Source organism: Corylus avellana, chromosome ca10 (assembly GCF_901000735.1).
Source record: "Corylus avellana chromosome ca10, CavTom2PMs-1.0".
NCBI classification, from domain to species: domain Eukaryota; kingdom Viridiplantae; phylum Streptophyta; class Magnoliopsida; order Fagales; family Betulaceae; genus Corylus; species Corylus avellana.
In genome coordinates this window covers 21,663,815-21,680,780 of record NC_081550.1, presented here as the reverse complement: position 1 = coordinate 21,680,780, position 16,966 = coordinate 21,663,815, and the positions used below count along the sequence as shown (strand labels likewise).

At 36.1% G+C, this 16,966-nt stretch overlaps 3 protein-coding genes and 1 long non-coding RNA gene across 4 annotated transcripts; all 4 read right to left on the bottom strand.

The window, feature by feature from the left end:
* Nucleotides 1-42: 42 nt before the first annotated feature.
* On the bottom strand, nucleotides 43-2,182 carry LOC132164358 (SWR1 complex subunit 6). Its single transcript, XM_059574858.1, has 5 exons — nucleotides 2,067-2,182; nucleotides 1,325-1,431; nucleotides 1,079-1,181; nucleotides 509-618; nucleotides 43-429 (listed from the first exon to the last, which is right to left on the bottom strand). The coding sequence occupies exons 2-5, from the start codon at nucleotides 1,427-1,429 to the stop codon at nucleotides 226-228; spliced, it is 522 nt and encodes a 173-aa protein (XP_059430841.1). The 5' UTR covers nucleotides 1,430-1,431; nucleotides 2,067-2,182; the 3' UTR covers nucleotides 43-225.
* A 1,123-nt stretch (nucleotides 2,183-3,305) lies between these two features.
* LOC132163171 (cation/H(+) antiporter 24-like) lies at nucleotides 3,306-7,169 on the bottom strand. The gene is made up of 5 exons (XM_059573357.1): nucleotides 6,945-7,169; nucleotides 6,187-6,671; nucleotides 5,271-5,793; nucleotides 4,199-4,576; nucleotides 3,306-4,094 (listed from the first exon to the last, which is right to left on the bottom strand). The coding sequence occupies exons 1-5, from the start codon at nucleotides 7,167-7,169 to the stop codon at nucleotides 3,306-3,308; spliced, it is 2,400 nt and encodes a 799-aa protein (XP_059429340.1).
* Nucleotides 7,170-8,404: 1,235 nt separating this feature from the next.
* Nucleotides 8,405-12,105, bottom strand: LOC132163170 (cation/H(+) antiporter 24-like). The gene is made up of 4 exons (XM_059573356.1): nucleotides 11,884-12,105; nucleotides 10,776-11,783; nucleotides 9,741-10,118; nucleotides 8,405-9,169 (listed from the first exon to the last, which is right to left on the bottom strand). Exons 1-4 carry the CDS (start codon nucleotides 12,103-12,105, stop codon nucleotides 8,405-8,407), a joined length of 2,373 nt encoding a protein of 790 aa, XP_059429339.1.
* Nucleotides 12,106-15,146: 3,041 nt separating this feature from the next.
* LOC132164366 (uncharacterized) lies at nucleotides 15,147-16,766 on the bottom strand. Its single transcript, XR_009438372.1, has 2 exons — nucleotides 15,879-16,766; nucleotides 15,147-15,446 (listed from the first exon to the last, which is right to left on the bottom strand). It is a non-coding gene; the product is annotated as an uncharacterized LOC132164366 (long non-coding RNA).
* Between the last annotated feature and the right edge of the window lie 200 nt (nucleotides 16,767-16,966).

Genomic DNA, 16,966 nt, shown 5'->3' with positions numbered 1-16,966 from the left:
TGCACCAAGTATGTGGCATGAGTAAGGTGTGATTACCAGTAATTTAAGAAATTTTTTGATGAATCAGTAATTGAAAAAAAAATATAAATTAACAGCAATAATTCAATTTTTTTGTATTCTATTATCAAACTAACTGCATAAAGATAATAGCTTCAGCATATAACAATGAGTTAGCATTCAGTGTCACGAATTTACAGATTTTGGCCACTGAAAGTCTACCACCATCTAGGCAACAAATTTCAGACAACGAGTATCATTATGTATATTCTGGCAACGGCGTGAACAGAAACGCATCCCACACTTCACACATGTGTAGCTGGCAGCGTATCCACAAACAGTGCAGAAATGGCGGCGAGAGGTAGAGCTTGGAGGTCCCACAGCTGCCTTCAAATAGGAGGGAACATGAGGAGGCAATGATTCCAGGTTTGCCTGTAGTTGTTAAAAGAATGAGGACCATTAAACCAATTTAAAAACAAAAAAGCAGTATGAGCAGCATTTCCCTTATTACCTCATGTAAAAGCTCAAGAAATGTTCTTGGGGCTTTCCTGGCATTCTCAAGTGCCTTTGCCTGCCGGGTTTTACGTTTAGTACCCTTGGACTGCCTCTTTTGCATGTATCCTGCAACAAGAGGCCCAAAAAACAGGAAATGTAAACTAAGCCAAAAAAAAATAAAAATAAAAAATAAAAAATAAAATAAACCATTGACAAGGTGACATAGACACGGAGATTTTTCAGTGATACCCTAGAAAGAGGAACTTCCCTTATAACCATAATCCAAATTTGACCTTAAAATGCCATTCAGAGCAACCCTCCATGGTTGATTACTTAGATGAATCAACTCCAATGACGAGAGAGAGAGAGAGAAGTAACTCTTCCTTCTTCTTTTTTTTGGTAATCTAGATATTCTCCATACAGGACTTCTTTTTTATGGATGCAGGTATAGGCTCAATGAATCATATAGAGCTTGGATTTACCCATTCACTCTATCGATTAAAGTTACAGAGCAGCAATATAAAAAGAGAAAAATGAACAAAAAGGAAGAAGGAAAAAGAGATATGAGGACCAATAAGAATTAGACCTTGATCTTCATCATCAAGAGAAGAGTCATCTTCATCGTTAATTTCAACCGTTTCCATTCCTGCATTGTCGTTTTCTAAGGCTTCAAGGCGAGCAAGAGCAGCCTAAAACAGCAAGTTGCTAAGACCTTAAAATGATGTTGAAATAAAGCTAATAAATCTTCTATTTCATCAACATTCACAAGCTTGTGCCAAATACAGAAACCATAAACCCAAAATCGATTTTCAATGAAACAGATTCAACACACCTGCGTGCGGTTGTCACTACTTGCAAGGGCAGCAGCCATTCTTGGAGCAACCTTACGAGTTCGGCTCGACATGCGTCGAAATGGGTTGGAATTGTCATCATCCATTGCTGCAAAGAGATACTAGAATCAGACAAAACATTCATTGACAAATAGAAAAAGAAAAACAGCTTCTTTTTTTATTGGGCAAAAGCTATGGATGAATAACTAAAGACATATAAACGTCGAAAACTGTGTGATTAAGTAAAATTTGGCTTTTGGGTAACCCGATTATGAGTACATAAACACTGCATAGGATAAAAACCTTGCTTGAAGTATTCATTAAAAAAAAAAAACTTGCTCGAAGGGGTTGCCACTTGACTCTAAAATCAAAGGCATTATCGCTTAGTGGGCTTCTAATTCTACATCCAATATTGAAGTTGAAGATTGGTCTTCTTCAAAATCATACATAAATACGCACACAAAACTTTAAATTTGAACAAAAGGAAGTCTGGGAACAAGCTCTTAGACTCTACTCACCACAAAGCTATCTTGGACAAAAATTCAAAATGCTATTGATTATTTAGAGATTTACAGGCAAACCCAAAACAATGAAATCGGTTATTAAATTAATACAACTCAGAAACCGAACTTCAAAATTCACCCAAATATTCATAAGATGAATCAAAACAAAGAAAAAAGAGAACCACAAACAAACAACGAGAACAAGAAGAAGTTCCATGACCATGGGAAGAGAAAGACTAACCGAGTAACACGTGGCGGCCGACGACTGGAGGAGTAGGAGGACGGTGGTCCGGAGCGACTCAAGTCGGAACGCTAGAGAGAGAGAGAGAGAAGCGAAAGGGAGCCTAGAAACGGTGAGTTGTGAGAGCCTGGAAACGGAGCGTTTTGACCAATACTTTCCAAGCATACAAGGAACGTCGTCGTTTTTAGTTTCCCCAATTCTCATCCCACTATTGTTTGAAAAATGTTAAAACGACACTTGTAACTTGTTGACACGTGTTAATATATGATTCTAATCATATTAGACATCACCTATTAAAATAATTCTGTAACATTTAATGTCTAATGTTTTACTGACATATGTTAACGAGTTATAAAAGAATTGTAGGCCTAACATTACTTATAGAATAATGACATTGAGAAGGGGTAATTTTTTTTTTTACATGTCTGCACAGAAGTGGGGAGGTGGATTCAAACTAGTGACCTCTACTTCATTAAGAGTGGTTGTTATTGAATGAAAAAAAAAAATGTGGTTTCGATCTTGTGCTTCATGTTTATGTTGTTTTAGTGTGATATGCTGAGGTGTTTCTTTTTTATTGGAAGGCACAAAGGACATGGTTTATGCCACACCCTTATAAAAGTTATTCTCGTATTCTAAAAACATATAAGAAGCATATGTTATTAAAAAATCATATACATACTTTTCATGTGTTAAGGCCTAAGCGATACTTAACAATTTATTAGGCTGGATTTATAAAAATTAGCTATAATCCAGTTTTATCCTTCAAACGATATAGAGCAACATCAATCAATTGAGAATGCATCACTTCCTCCCATACAATTTTCCAGGTTCCATTTATATTGCACGAAAGCTGTTGCTTTCTTTCCGAACTTCCTTATTGATCATAGAATTTAACAAGACCTTCTGTTTTTAATGTAGCAATTTTTCTTTATATATAAACAAAAATTTATTGAAAGACCAAACAAGACAAAAAAATAAATAAATAAATACACAAACTATCCCTTAACAATAAAATGGCATTAAGGCCAGAGGGATCTACACATGATCCTTACTACATTTCAAACACGTCCACCTAATCACTAATGAATAATTATAATGCAATTTTTACATTGGCTGACGTAGCGTATTTTAAGTGATTTTTCTTTTAATTTTTTTAAACATGCATCACGCCACATTTGCCTTTGAAATGTGAAAAATAGCACTACTCAAAAAAAAAAACTATATATGCATGCAATATTGCTAGCAAAACCAGGACGTAAACATTCCTGGTGAGGCTGCAGCCTTCTTGATTGTTCCATGTCCTCTCATAATCTGTTGTTGCACCACTAGCACAGAGGCAGAGCTACCAAATTCCGTTGAGGCAACATGGTCCCCAATCACTCCTAGTTCCTCATTTTCCCTCCAATCTGTTAATCCATCAAGGAGGAATAGATTTATCCCTTGCTGTCTTCCCAGGATCCAAAGCTCAATGGACTCATGATTCATTGCATGAATGGCCGCAAGCGTTTCATATCCATTCCTCACCACCACCTCTCTATAAGCCACCCGATTATTTCTCTCGTTTTTAACCCAAAACCACGTCACCACCCCATCATCGAGCTTTTTCTCCATCTCAATATCTCCGACATAGTTGTAAGGAAGGAATCGAATTACAGTGAGAGACACATCACGGTTCGTAACCATTCGATCTGCGTAAACAAGCGCTTCCCGGGCGTCTGCTCCTCCCAAAAACAGCACTGCAAAATGGTGGAAACAATGTTGGAAGGAGAGCGTTGAAAGCGACTGGTTGAAATGACCTTTGTCAACAAGAATTCCGACAGAACAAGGCGCGTGGGCTAAGACTTTGAGGTTCACATATCGAATACCCACTCGCGAGCCTTTGAGATGTTCAAAGGAGTCGTTGTGGTAAGGTAAGATGATAAGAGTAGCTTTGTTTGCGACAGCGAGCTTACAAATGTCTTGGTACATTGATCGCTTTGGTGACACGGCTGTGAATGTATGGAGCTTGAGAAAATCACACATGCTTTCCTGATAGAATATAAATTAAATAATTAAATTTAATATAGTACTGTCAAAGTCAGAGATAATGAGTTCAAACCCGCATTCAATAATAAATGGTAATTTAACGTTACCTGATACAGTTGTAGGGCATTGTGGATGGTGTCAAAGGCCTTGTATTGGGAAGGCACTTCCTGCAAATCGTGGTCTATAAACATCGGCGTAGCACGGCCGAGAAGCTCAATGAGGTGGAGAGCAAAGATGGAGAATGGTGAGTTAACACTTGGATTTGAGGCCTCAAGAAGATTGATGAACCCAGCCACGCTTTCTTCATCATGTATGCAAAGTAATGTTCGAAATTCTTTTTCTAAAGGGATGTGTTGAATAGTTCTCCTTTGAGTCACCATGTATGGCCTTGTTGGATCGTAGAGCATGTTGATTAAGGGTGTAGCAATTCCAGTCACCACTATTGTTAATAACACCATCATTGTGAAAGCTGCCTGCCCTATTATCTTTATGCATACACACAAAACAAGCGAGGGAGACCGAATCAGAAAGAAAAATTAAGCCGTAATTTTACCAAACACTTAACTATATATTTAAAAATTGCATTTTCGCCACCTGTGTTTTAAATTTTTTTTTTTTTTTTTTCTCAAACTACAGTTTAAAACCGTTAAATAAACGAACTATTCTATATATTGTGACCTGAAACATTTCAAGTTTTTGTAATTAAAGGAGAAACAAAATATATGTGAAAATGTGTCTCATATTTGGTTGAAGTGTGGGAACTTTTTTCACTCTACATACTACATTTTTTATTTAACAATTTCTCAATACTGACAAGACAGTCCCAACAAATCATTAATTTTTTTTAATAAGAAAATATCTAATTGTTGATTGGAATTGTCACATCAACATTGTGGGATAAAAATGTGGTTTATAGAAATGTTGTATATAGTATTACTCAGAAAGCATAAACCACATTTTTGTCCCATAATATTTATGTAATAGCTAGTCTCATCAAACTCTTAAATCAATCCTTGTTACAAATAAATAAATTAATTAAGGATTGGTTATAAGTTATAACTGCTACGTCAAAATAGTCGTGAAATAAAAATGTAATTTTAAATAAAATGAAAAATGAATACTTGATAACCAAACAAGATATATTGAGATTTGAGAGTGAGAGAGTGCATATATACATACCAATTTGTCCATCCAATGGATATATAAAATAAGCTCCACTTGGCCTCTCAAGCTCAAAATGAGGCTCAAAGTGAGACTATCTCTGAGAGGCACATCAAAGAAGACAGCAGGAACCAAGGTTCCAATTATCTTGGACATGTAACCAACCACAGCCATGATAAACAGTGGCGTCAACCCCGACCACCCAACGGCACTCATCACATTCACATCAGTGTAAAATCCCACAAACGCAAATGAAAACGGCATTAGAATGTCCATCACAATTGTTTCACACCTCTCCACAAGCGTTGTTCCTAGCGGAGGGCCATCGGGAATCGCTAGCCCCAACCACAGCGGTCCGTTCGCGATGGCGATGCCGAACAAATCGGTCATAAATCCGATCACGCAGACCCCTAGCAAAATTGCAACCACATAGCCCTGTTCAACCGGCTGCCCTGCCGGCGTTCTTTTGATAATCCACTCCATCACTGGCCGAACACAAGTGACCAGAAAAACCAGTAAAACCACCAAAGATATCATATACCTGTTAAAGTGTAAATTAAATTATTAAATTCATTTATTCTTATAATTACCTTGAGCTTTTAGGAAAATTTGTAATTTAATTAACATGGTATCAGAGTGGAGGTCTTGAGTTTGAACTCTGACTCTGTCAATTAAAGGATTTCATGAGTTAAGCATGATCACCTATTAATGAGATTTTGAGCCCAAAAGTGAGAGGAAGTTCAAAGCAAATGTCTTGAGTTTGAATTATATATGTTTCTGTCATTCACCTTTCATTTCAATTAAATAGTATACGTACTAGACTTCACCTATTAGTAAGGGAGAGTTTGAGCCCGTATGTTTATTAAATGATTAAACTTATTCTTTTCTATTATTACTTAAGCTTTTGGAGATAATTAAGGTGATTTAACAATACCATAGTGCACCAATTGTTTGTGTTTCCCCCTGTTTCGCTGCCTCGAATGCAAGAAGTGCGTTGATCCCAATTGTGTCGCTGACTATCGCCGTGGATAATGCCATCCGTCCGATCTCGGAGCTGAGGAGGTTTAGCTCTTGAAGGACAGGAAAAAGAACAGGAAACGTTGTAATAGCTAAAGACGAAGAAACTGCTCCAATGGAAGAAATCTTTGCAAGGTCCTTGTCCATGGACTTCCTCAACATGAAGGCCACAATTGTAACTGTTGTTAAGGGAAGTGCCACCCCCACCGACGCAATATACCAATTCTTCTTTCCTGATTTTCTAATCAGGCTGATATCCATTTTCACACCCGTCACAAAAAGGAAATACATGAAACCTATTATTCCAATATTTTTCATCACGTATGCAGCATTGTCGGGGAACATGTACGAGGCGAAGTTCTTGTTGCCGCCAAGAACGGAGGGTCCAATGAATATACCACCCTTGAGAATAATTAACATTAAATCATCAGAAGATTAATCATAATAATATATAATCTCCCTAGCTTGTACAAAATTAACAACTTTTCAACACACCAAAACGAAATAAAGTACGTATTGCAACATTAATTAACAAATTAATGCGAAATACTATTTGAATATATTCAAGACCATTTGATATTGTAATAAAAAGAAATATGAGTTTCCAACATATATAGCATATCATTTGAACTTGAATGGAGTGGGAAAAGAAAGGTTAATTACAAAAAAACTTACGATAATGTCGGAGACAATCCTAGGCTGTTTGAGAGGCTTGAGAAGAAAACGAATGACACGACTGGTGAGGAGGACACAGATAATCTCTAACAACACAAGCGTGAAAGAGTAATCCAATGGGTTCGCTCCATAGAAGATGCCGAAGGAGTGCGCCTTGTGGACTTGTCGGCAGATCATCGGAACTTGGAGAGTATGATCAACACGGCTAAAGGCGTGAATTCCCATGGCGGTGTATGTACGTGCAACCCACCAAATTTTTTTGCGCCACCCAACAGGCCCGAGGGAACTTACTCCGTGCAAGAAAAGCACCTGATCAACACGCTTGCCATGCAAAATGGAGAGAGAGAGAGAGAGAGAAAGAGAGAGAGAGAGAGAGTTAGAATATATTCTACAGAGAGAGAGAGAAAGAGAGAGAGAGAGAGAGTTAGAATATATTCTATAGAGAGAGAGACGGGGGGAGGGGGAGAGAGAGAGCCTAGAAGAGCTCACAGGGATGTGGAGCCGCGTTAAAAGAGGTAGAAGATTTTCAGTCTGGTTTCAATGGCTGACCATTTTTCATTGCTCTAATGTCAACCATGTGCCCCCTGTCCAAGGGGAAATATCGAAATGGGGGGAGGGGGAAGAAAGTTGGAATGGATTGTCAAGAAAAAAAAATATATTATTTTTATATTTATCGATAAAAATAATGACTCATAAGAGAAAAGATGAAATGATATATATCTCTGTGTGTGTTTTGAATAAGTCAAAACTTTAGAGGTTATAATTATGCTCTTAGTTGATCTCTTAAGTTTTATTACTATTATTATTATTTCACTTACTTTTTAATAAGTTAACTTTAAATTTAAGAGATGATCGAGACTTATATTGTTGTATTATTAAAGACTAAAAAATATTACATACTGAAAATAAATGGAGAATGTGTCACAAACAATTGTTGTTTTCTTTACGAACTTCCATATTGATAGAATTTAACAAAACCTTATGTTCTAATGTAGCATTTTTTTTTTAATAAATAAAATTTTATTGAAGGAACTCAAAGAAAAAAAATTACACAAACAATCCCTGAAAAAAAACCTTAAGGCTAGAGGAATCTATATGCATGAAAACGCCTGTAAGAAGGCAAATATAGGCAAGCGAGCAAAACTAAACGATTACATTAAAAAAAAAATTGTAAAACCAAAATTAGAGAGCCATTAAGAGACCAAAAAAAATCACTAATTTAAGGAGCAGAAAAAACTACATGGTTAATTAAAATTAAAAATAAACCCTATCACCTCTTAAATGCCCCCCCCCTCCCCTTCCTTTTGGTATCCCCAAAACTTTAAATGCTAGTTCCGCCCTCGGCTAATTTACCCCAAAAAAATAAGTAATGGTACTCTTTACATCCATTTCACAATAACTCATGAGACATGTTTTAAGCCTCTGATATGAAAAGTCACTTAAAACACGTTATCTAGCATTCATCTAAAGCGGCCGGGACACTTGAGTGTTCCATGTCCTCTCATAATCTGCTGTTGTACAACTAGCACAGAGGCAGAACTACCAAATTCCACTGAGTTAACATAATCCCCAATAACTCCAAGTTCTTGATTTTCTCTCCAATCTATTAATTCATCGAGGAGGATTGGATTTATCCCTTGTTGTTTTCCCACAATCCAAAGCTCAATAGAATCATGATTCATTGCATGAATGGCCGCCATAGTTTCATATCCATTCCTCACCACCACCTCTTTGTAAACCACCCGATTATTTCTTTCATTCTTCACCCAAAACCATGTCACCACCCCGTCGTCGAGCTTCTTCTCCATCTCAACATCTCCAACGGAGCTGTATGGAAGGAACCGTATTACAGTGAGAGACACGTCCCGGTTTTTAACCATTCGATCTGCGTAAACAAGCGCTTCCCGAGCGTCTGCTCCTCCTAAAAATAGCACAACAAAATGGTGGAGACAATTGTGGAAGGAGAGTGCTGAAAGCGGCTTTTGGAAATTATATTTGTCTACAAGAATTCCAACAGAACAAGGCGCGTGGGTTAAGACATTGAGGTTCACATATCGGACACCCACCCACGAGCCTCCCAGATGTTCCAAGCGGTCGTTGTGGTAAGGTAAGATGATAAGAGTAGCTTTGTTTGCAACGGCGAGCTTACAAATGTCTTGGTACATGGATCGCTTTGGTGCCACGGCTGTGAATGTATGGAGCTTGAGGAAATCACGCCTGCTTGCCTGATGTTAGAATATAAATTAAATTATTGAATTTATCCTTTTTATTAGTTAAAATTTTTTTGAGTAAGTTATTATTTAAGTTGGTATTAAAATATAAATTAAAGGGAAAAATCTACATACCTCCTTCAAACTACTACCCAATTAGCAATGTTATCCGAAACTTTTAATTATAGCAATGTTTCCACAAACTATAAAAAAGTTGCCAATGTCTCTCCCTCAATGATGAAAAAACTCTTAATAAAATTAAATTGAATTAAAAAATAAATAAATAAACAAAAAAATTAGGGGTGGACAAATTTAATTTTTTTTTTTTTAAAAAAAAAAAAGAATTTACAAGGGTTTTTTTAGTCTTATTTAAAAAAGTATGCTTGTTTTTATCTTTTTGTTGATCTTGAGAGAACATTGATGATTTTTTGGTAGTTTGGTGAGAACATTCTAATTGAAAGTTTTGGAAGACATTGTCAATTGGGTATTAATTTTAGGAGGGTATGTAAATTTTTTTCCAAGTTAAATGATTAAATTCATACATTCTTATTAGCTTAAGTTTTTGGAATAAGTAATTATTTAAGACCTGATACAGCCTCAAGGCGTTGTGAATGGTCTCGTAGGCCGAGTATTGGGAAGGCACTTCCTGCAACTCGTGGTCTATAAACACTGGGACAGCACGACCGAGAAGCTCGATGAGGTGGATGGCAAAGATGGAGAAGGGGGTGGTAACACTTGGATTGGAGGCCTCTAGAAGATTGATGAACCCAGCCACCGTTTCCTCATCATGTATGCAAAGTAGTGTTCGAAGCTCTTTTCCTGGAGGGAGGTGTTGAATGGTTCTCCTTTGAGTCACCATGTATGGCCTAGTTGGATCGTAGAGGATGCTGATTAGAGGTGTTGCAATTCCAGTCACCACTACTGTTAATAGCACCAACATTGTGAAACATGGCTGCCCTATTATCTGTATGCATACACACAAAACAACCAGCAACAGCAAGGGAGACCGAATCAGTTGGCCATTGAGATTGCGTTTGACCCCGCAATTTTACAAGTTAAATACACAGTTTTAGAAGTCAAACAGTGATTTTACCAAAAACTTAAATATGTGTTTTAAAATCATGGTACCGAACTTGTTTGCTAACTATTTTTCTATTTCTTTCTTCCTTTCTACCCAAATAATTAAAAATATAAACAAACAACTTTCTTCACGAAACACTTAAAACTACTTTCACATTTATGTCATATCAAAACATTTTTTTAACCAAAACACAAATATTGTAACTTTCCTCACGAAACACTTAAAACTGTTTTCACCTTTATGTCACATCAAAACACTTTTTTAACTAAAACACAAACATTATCTCTTAAAAGGGGTTATCAAACACCAACACTATTTTTTCAACTCACAAATCTTGAAACCGCTAAACCAAACGATAACTCAAACTAACACTCTCATGTTGAAAATTTCAAGTTTTTGTGAAAATGTATCTCGTAATTGGTTGAAATGTGAGCTTTTTTCACTCTAAGTTTTTAAACGAATAATGATCTATTTAGTGGAGTCATATACTAAATAAAGAAAATTAAAAGTGAAGGGGAGGTAGGTAGGATGCATACATACCAATTTGTCCATCCAATGGATATATAAAATAAGCTCCACTTGGCCTCTCAAGCTCATAATGAGGCTGAGAGTGAGACTATCTCTGAGCGGCAAATCAAAGAAGATAGCAGGCAGCAGCGTTCCAATCATCTTGGACATGTATCCGACCACAGCCATCGCAAACATAGGCCCCAAGCTCGACCACCCAGCAGCACTCATCGTGTTCACATCCGTGTAAAGCCCCACAAACGCAAATGAAAACGGCATCAGAATATCCATCACGATTGTCTCGCACCTCTCCACAAGCGTCGTTCCCAGCGGTGGCCCGTCGGGAATTACCAGCCCCAGCCACAACGGCCCGTTGGCGATGGCAATGCCGAACAAATCGGTCATAAATCCGATCCCGCAGACCCCCAATAAAATCGCAACCACGTAGCCCTGATCAACCGGTTGCCCCGCTGGCGTTTTTTCAATAATCCACTCCATTACTCGGCGAACGCAGGTGACCATGAATGCCATTAAAACCGCCAAAGATACCATGTACCAGAGTGCACCAATTGTCTGTGCTTCCCCCTGTTTCGCTGCCTCGAATGCAAGAAGTGCGTTGATCCCAACTGCGTCGCTGATTATCGCCGTGGATAATGCCATCCGTCCGATCTCGGAGCTCAGGAGGTTTAGCTCTTGAAGAATAGGATAGAGAACGGGAAACGTTGTTATAGCAAAAGATGAAGCAACTATTCCAATGGAAGAAATCTTTGCAAGGTCCTTGTCCATGGAGTCCCTCAAAAAGAAGGCCACGATTGTAACTATAATTAACGGAAGTGCCACCCCCACCAACGCAATATACCAATTCTTTTTTCCTGATTTTGTTATCAGGGTGAGATCCATTTTCACACCGGTGACGAAAAGGAAATACATGAAACCTATTATTCCGATGTTTTTCATCACGTATTCGGCGTTGTCGGGGAACATGTACGAGGAGAATTTCTTGTTGCCGCCGAGAACGGAGGGTCCAATGAATATACCACCCTTGAGAATATATAATTAACATCAAAACAAAACATGAGTGGCTAATTATTAAGAGTGTTAATTAATTATTAAAGAACCTAGAACAGAACAAAAAACTTACAATAATGTCGGAGACAATCCTAGGCTGTTTGAGTGGCTTGAGAAGAAAACGAATGACACGACTGGTGAGGAGGACAAAGATAATCTCCAACAACACAAGTGTGAAAGAGTAATCCAATGGGTTTGCTCCATAGAAAATGCCGAAGGAGTGCGGCTTGTGGATTTTTCGGCAGATCATCGGAACTTGGGGCATACCAAGACGGCTAAAGGCGTGAACTCCCATGGCGGTGTGAAACTGAAACCCAACAAAATTTTAGCGCCACCCAACAGTCGCGAGGGAACTTACCATGGAAGAAAAGCACCTGAACACGCTAGCCATGCAAAATGGAGAGAGAGAGAGAGAGAGAGAGAGAGAGAGAGAGAGAGGTCACAGGGATGTGGAGCCGCGTTAAAAGAGGTAGAAGATTTTCAGTCTGATTTCAATGGTTGACCATTTTTCATTGCTCTGATGTCAACCGTTTCCCCTCCTGTCCAAGGGGAAATACCGAAATAGAGGGCCCTGGCTCGTCAATCCAAAGAAAGTCTCTAGGCCCAACCCGCATTAGCCCAAGTCCCACCAGGTGGTATATAGATGAGACACACTGGATCCCTTAAAGAGCATGTTTGGGATTACGTTTAAAAAATAGAGTTTTTAACTTTTGTTATTTTTAGGTTTTTTCAACTCTTAAAAGTACTTTTAATTTTTTTTACCAAACGAATATTTTTTTTTTTCAAATAGACTTTTTAAGTGTTAAAACACTTTTGGACCTCTCAAACGCAATCCTTAAAGGGTCATAAGAGCATGTTTGGGATTGTGTTTGAAAAATAAAATTTTTAAGTGTTTGGCAAAAGTTTCATTTTTAAGATTTTGCAAAAAATGCGTTTTTGTCATTTTTAGGCTTTTTAAACTCCTTAAAAGCAATTTCAATTATTTTTATCAAACGAGTACTTTTCTTCAAACGGACTTTTTGAGTTTCAAATGCACACCCAAACAAATCCTAAATATTGTATAATCTAAAGGATTTTGTACTATCATGGCCGATCAATTTTCTCTTACTCTGTTTTTTTTAAGTATCCAACATAAATTATTCCCACGAGAGTAAAAAAAAATTATCACCCTTATTTATTTAGTTAAAAGGTCTTATTAAAAAATAAAAACCACACTCTTATCCTACCATGAAGACGTGACATTACCAATCAACCTTTGACTTCTATCTTACTGTGCTTACGTGACATTACCAATCAATCTTTGAATTTTTTTTTTTTAAAAAAAAAAAATAAGAATTAATTGGCACTATCATATTTACAAAGTAAGATAAAAATGTAATTTCTAACATTATTTTCATAAGTTCTATTTGTCTCAAGAAAAGGAAATGCAAAGGAAATTATGGTGTTTTTTTTTTTTTTTTTTAACATATCTGCGGAAGGAAAAAAAAGAAGAAGATTCAAATTAGTAACATTCAATGAGTGGTCTGCCGCCTTGAGGACGGAAAGAGAATTATGTTAAAACATGACAAAGCCTGTCACAGGATTATTCCAGACCAACGTGGCCCATTGATCTGTTAAAAAATATACGATTATGGGAAGGGGGACCACTGATCCACGGGCCAAGGCCCATTTTCACAAAAAAAAATATCTCATTTATGTCGTGGGGGCCCAAAGCATGAGCATGACCAGGCGCAGAGCCATAAGAGGGTCTGATTCGCCAGAAAAGAAGGCGGCTTTTACGTTCCTGCTAGTGCAGAGAATTCAATTCTGTGCAGCTGTAATATTACCAGCCACGATTTGTGTCAGGGTACAAAATTAATGAAGAAGAAGGCAGCACTCGAGTGTTGGAGCCCATGCTCTTGTTTTTATCTGAATAAAATCTGGTCAGTCAGTAGTTGTGCAATTTATTATCAATGCTGGACAGCTGAAATTTAATAAAGTAAATTATTTAGGGTTAAATTAAATTATTTATGGTTAAATTCACTTTATAATTAAATTTTTGAAGTTTTACAATTTAATCTTTCAATATTTAAAAATTAATTATGTACATTTTTAATATTTTAAAATTTTTTAATTTAGATCCTTCGTTACTAGTTTTCATATAATTGAACAAAAATCATCTCACATACATCACACTTGAGATTTTGATACTCTCTACTTTAATTTTGTCCTTATTAAAACTTATAAAATTTCATAATTACTCTTAATTTCAAAAATTTTAATAAATATAATTAAAATAAAAAACGTCAAAATCTCAGGTAAAATACACGCGACGAGATAATTTCCAACCAATTAAACAAAAATTAATAGCAAAAAGTCTAAATTAAAATTTTTTAAAACATTAATAAAGTACATTGTCAAATTTTAAATTTTGATTCAAATTAAAAAACTTCTGAAATTGTAAATAAAATTTTCCCATATTATTTATCAATTTGGTATTAGCAAAGGTTTATAAAAAGAAATTTTAAGTTTTTTTTTTCATTGTCTAGCCATCTGATAATTGTATAATAATATGTTAAATAACATTTCTAATTGAGTTTGCAATTATAAAAGTATGATTTTAAAAAGATTTTTTTTTTTAATTGAATTAAGTGTTGACAAAATTAAAATTTAGTATCTAAAATCATATGTTTTTTAAAATGTAATCCCCAACTCATGATTTAAAAACCCAATTTTTTTAACATTTATAGATTTTATATTTTTTAAAACACAATCTCAATCCATCCATATATTACTTCCAGTGTGTTCGCTTGTTAATTGATAAAGCATGACAGCAATTGTACTACAAAGACCCGCAATAATTCAATAATTAATTACTCCAACAATCCAAGTCAAATTATTTGGGCATTTATATCTAATTTTCGAGTATCATTTTGATTTGCATAGTCTCTCCTGCCTTTCAAGTAATCAAATTATTTATCATTTATAATGTAAATATCATTAAAAATAAAAACATAATGTAAACCCGATTATAACCAACCAAAACACCCAAAAAAAACAATAAAACAAAAATTCCCCTTTTTTCTTTCTTCTAATATTTTCTTTATTTTCCATTTAATTATATAGTTTATTCATTGAAACTATCAAATCTTTCTAATGGAGCGATTTAATTTGTTAATGGCCAAATTTTATTTAATTTAAAAAAATAATTAAAAAATAAATATTTGTCTATTGGCCACTACATATCTCAAAGACTTTCTTGGAAGTTGATTACTCAAACTTCACGTCAAGTGAATGGTCATTTAATCCTCTTAAAAGATTGAAAATGGAGAACCTTTGCCTGAATTTTCTCAAGGATTAGCATCTTCCATGGAAGTGAAAAATAGCTTTTGAAGCAAACAGGAAGTGGGGTTTACTGTAGAAGCACATTTATGAGCATAAATTGCATAAATCTAATCAAATGTCTGAAGCAATGATAACATAAGGAGGATTAAAGATCTGGAACAGGTAAGTTGGTTTCTGTGTTCCCAAACAATAAGACACCTTGTACCCGAAAGCAAGATCAATCCTCTCAATACTAGCAATAAGGCCCAGAGATCATAAGCTCCAACCCAAGACAATGGCCTATAGTGGCCAACCAAGTTTCCAACATGGCATCTGCAAACAGGAAATGGATAACATTACCTAATTTTTTTTAAATATTCTAAACCTAAAAGTTTTTAACAATTCTTATGAAGTTATTACAAGGAGCAAAGTAATGATAATAATTATTAAAAAATTTTAAAAAAAAAAACTACAAATTTTTTTGCTTTTTATAGGGAAATTAATGATGATGATGAAGGAGAAGAAGTAATATAAAGGAAACAAAGTGAGGCGACCGTGATCTGAACCAAGTTGGAAAGGAGTCAACATCCACAGTTTACTAACCCCCCCCTATTTACTGAAAAGCCTGCCAAAATTTCAGTCAAACATGAAACCCTAGCTCGCCTCCCATTACTCGAAAGGCTTCACCTAGGGTTTCAAGCTCAGCCACGAAAAAAAAAACAAAAAAAACCACAAAAAAACAAAAAAGTAATATTAACAAGTTACCAAGCTTGATTGAAGAGAAAGATCTGCTTGAATTCAAGAAGAGGTGTCAGAAACTGGATTCACACAAAGGAGACAAAGCTTCAGACTTGCCAGTAAAACTGAAAAATAAAAAACCAGAAAGAAGGAAGAAATCAACTCCTATGTTACTTACTTTTCAGAGAACACAAAGGAGAAAATAAAAAAACCCAGTAAAAAGTTAAGATCACTGAAAAAGGAAACCAAGCAGCAAAGTGAAAGATCCACTAGAAATCCAGCAATGTTAGGTGGGGGATTTTTGAGATTAAGTGGATACAAAAGGATTTCAGATCATTTTTTGGATACTATACTGTTCATACTAAAATCATCATCAAGAACAAGTGCATGGCACTATACCTGCTTTTTCCTTTCAAGAAAAAACATATCGATCATAAAGAAGATACCCAGATACTCAAAACTAAAGATAATTAATTAATAAGAACACCCATCGATCTTAAAAGCAGCTGACAAAAGATCTTAAAGATACCCATGATGGAGGCGAAAAGTTGGAACAAGAACCAAAAGAAGAAACACCCAGATCAGCATAAAGATATTAATGTTAAGCATAAGAAAAAAGGAAAAGAAAAGGGAGTAATAGTATTTTTCCTCAGTGAGAGCTGTACGTATATGAGTACACACGAGAGAAAGCAAGAAGAAGCCATGAAACTCAGGATAGATAGCGCCACTGATCACAAAAATATGATGATCAACAAACACTAAAAGACATGCCTTAGTGGCGCTATCCCTCCTGAGCTTTACAGATTCTCCCGTACTGCTTGTGGCGTCCATGAGAGGAAGTAGAAGAAAAAGGTGTGGAGGATGGAGCTGATGAGCTCACATGGTGGGGAATGAAAGGGGAGGGGAAGGAGCGTATTTATAAGACGAAGGGACGTAGGAGTTAGGACATTAAGAAAGAAGAGGCTTGTAAAAACCAAGTAAAATGGAGGGACGGTTTTGTTATTTGCTTAATAATAATAATATTGCATTATGTTTCCTTACTTTGTACGCTGCCGACTACGATATTCATTCTCAATCTTGGGATACGGAAAGGGAAATTCAATGGGAGTAGTAAA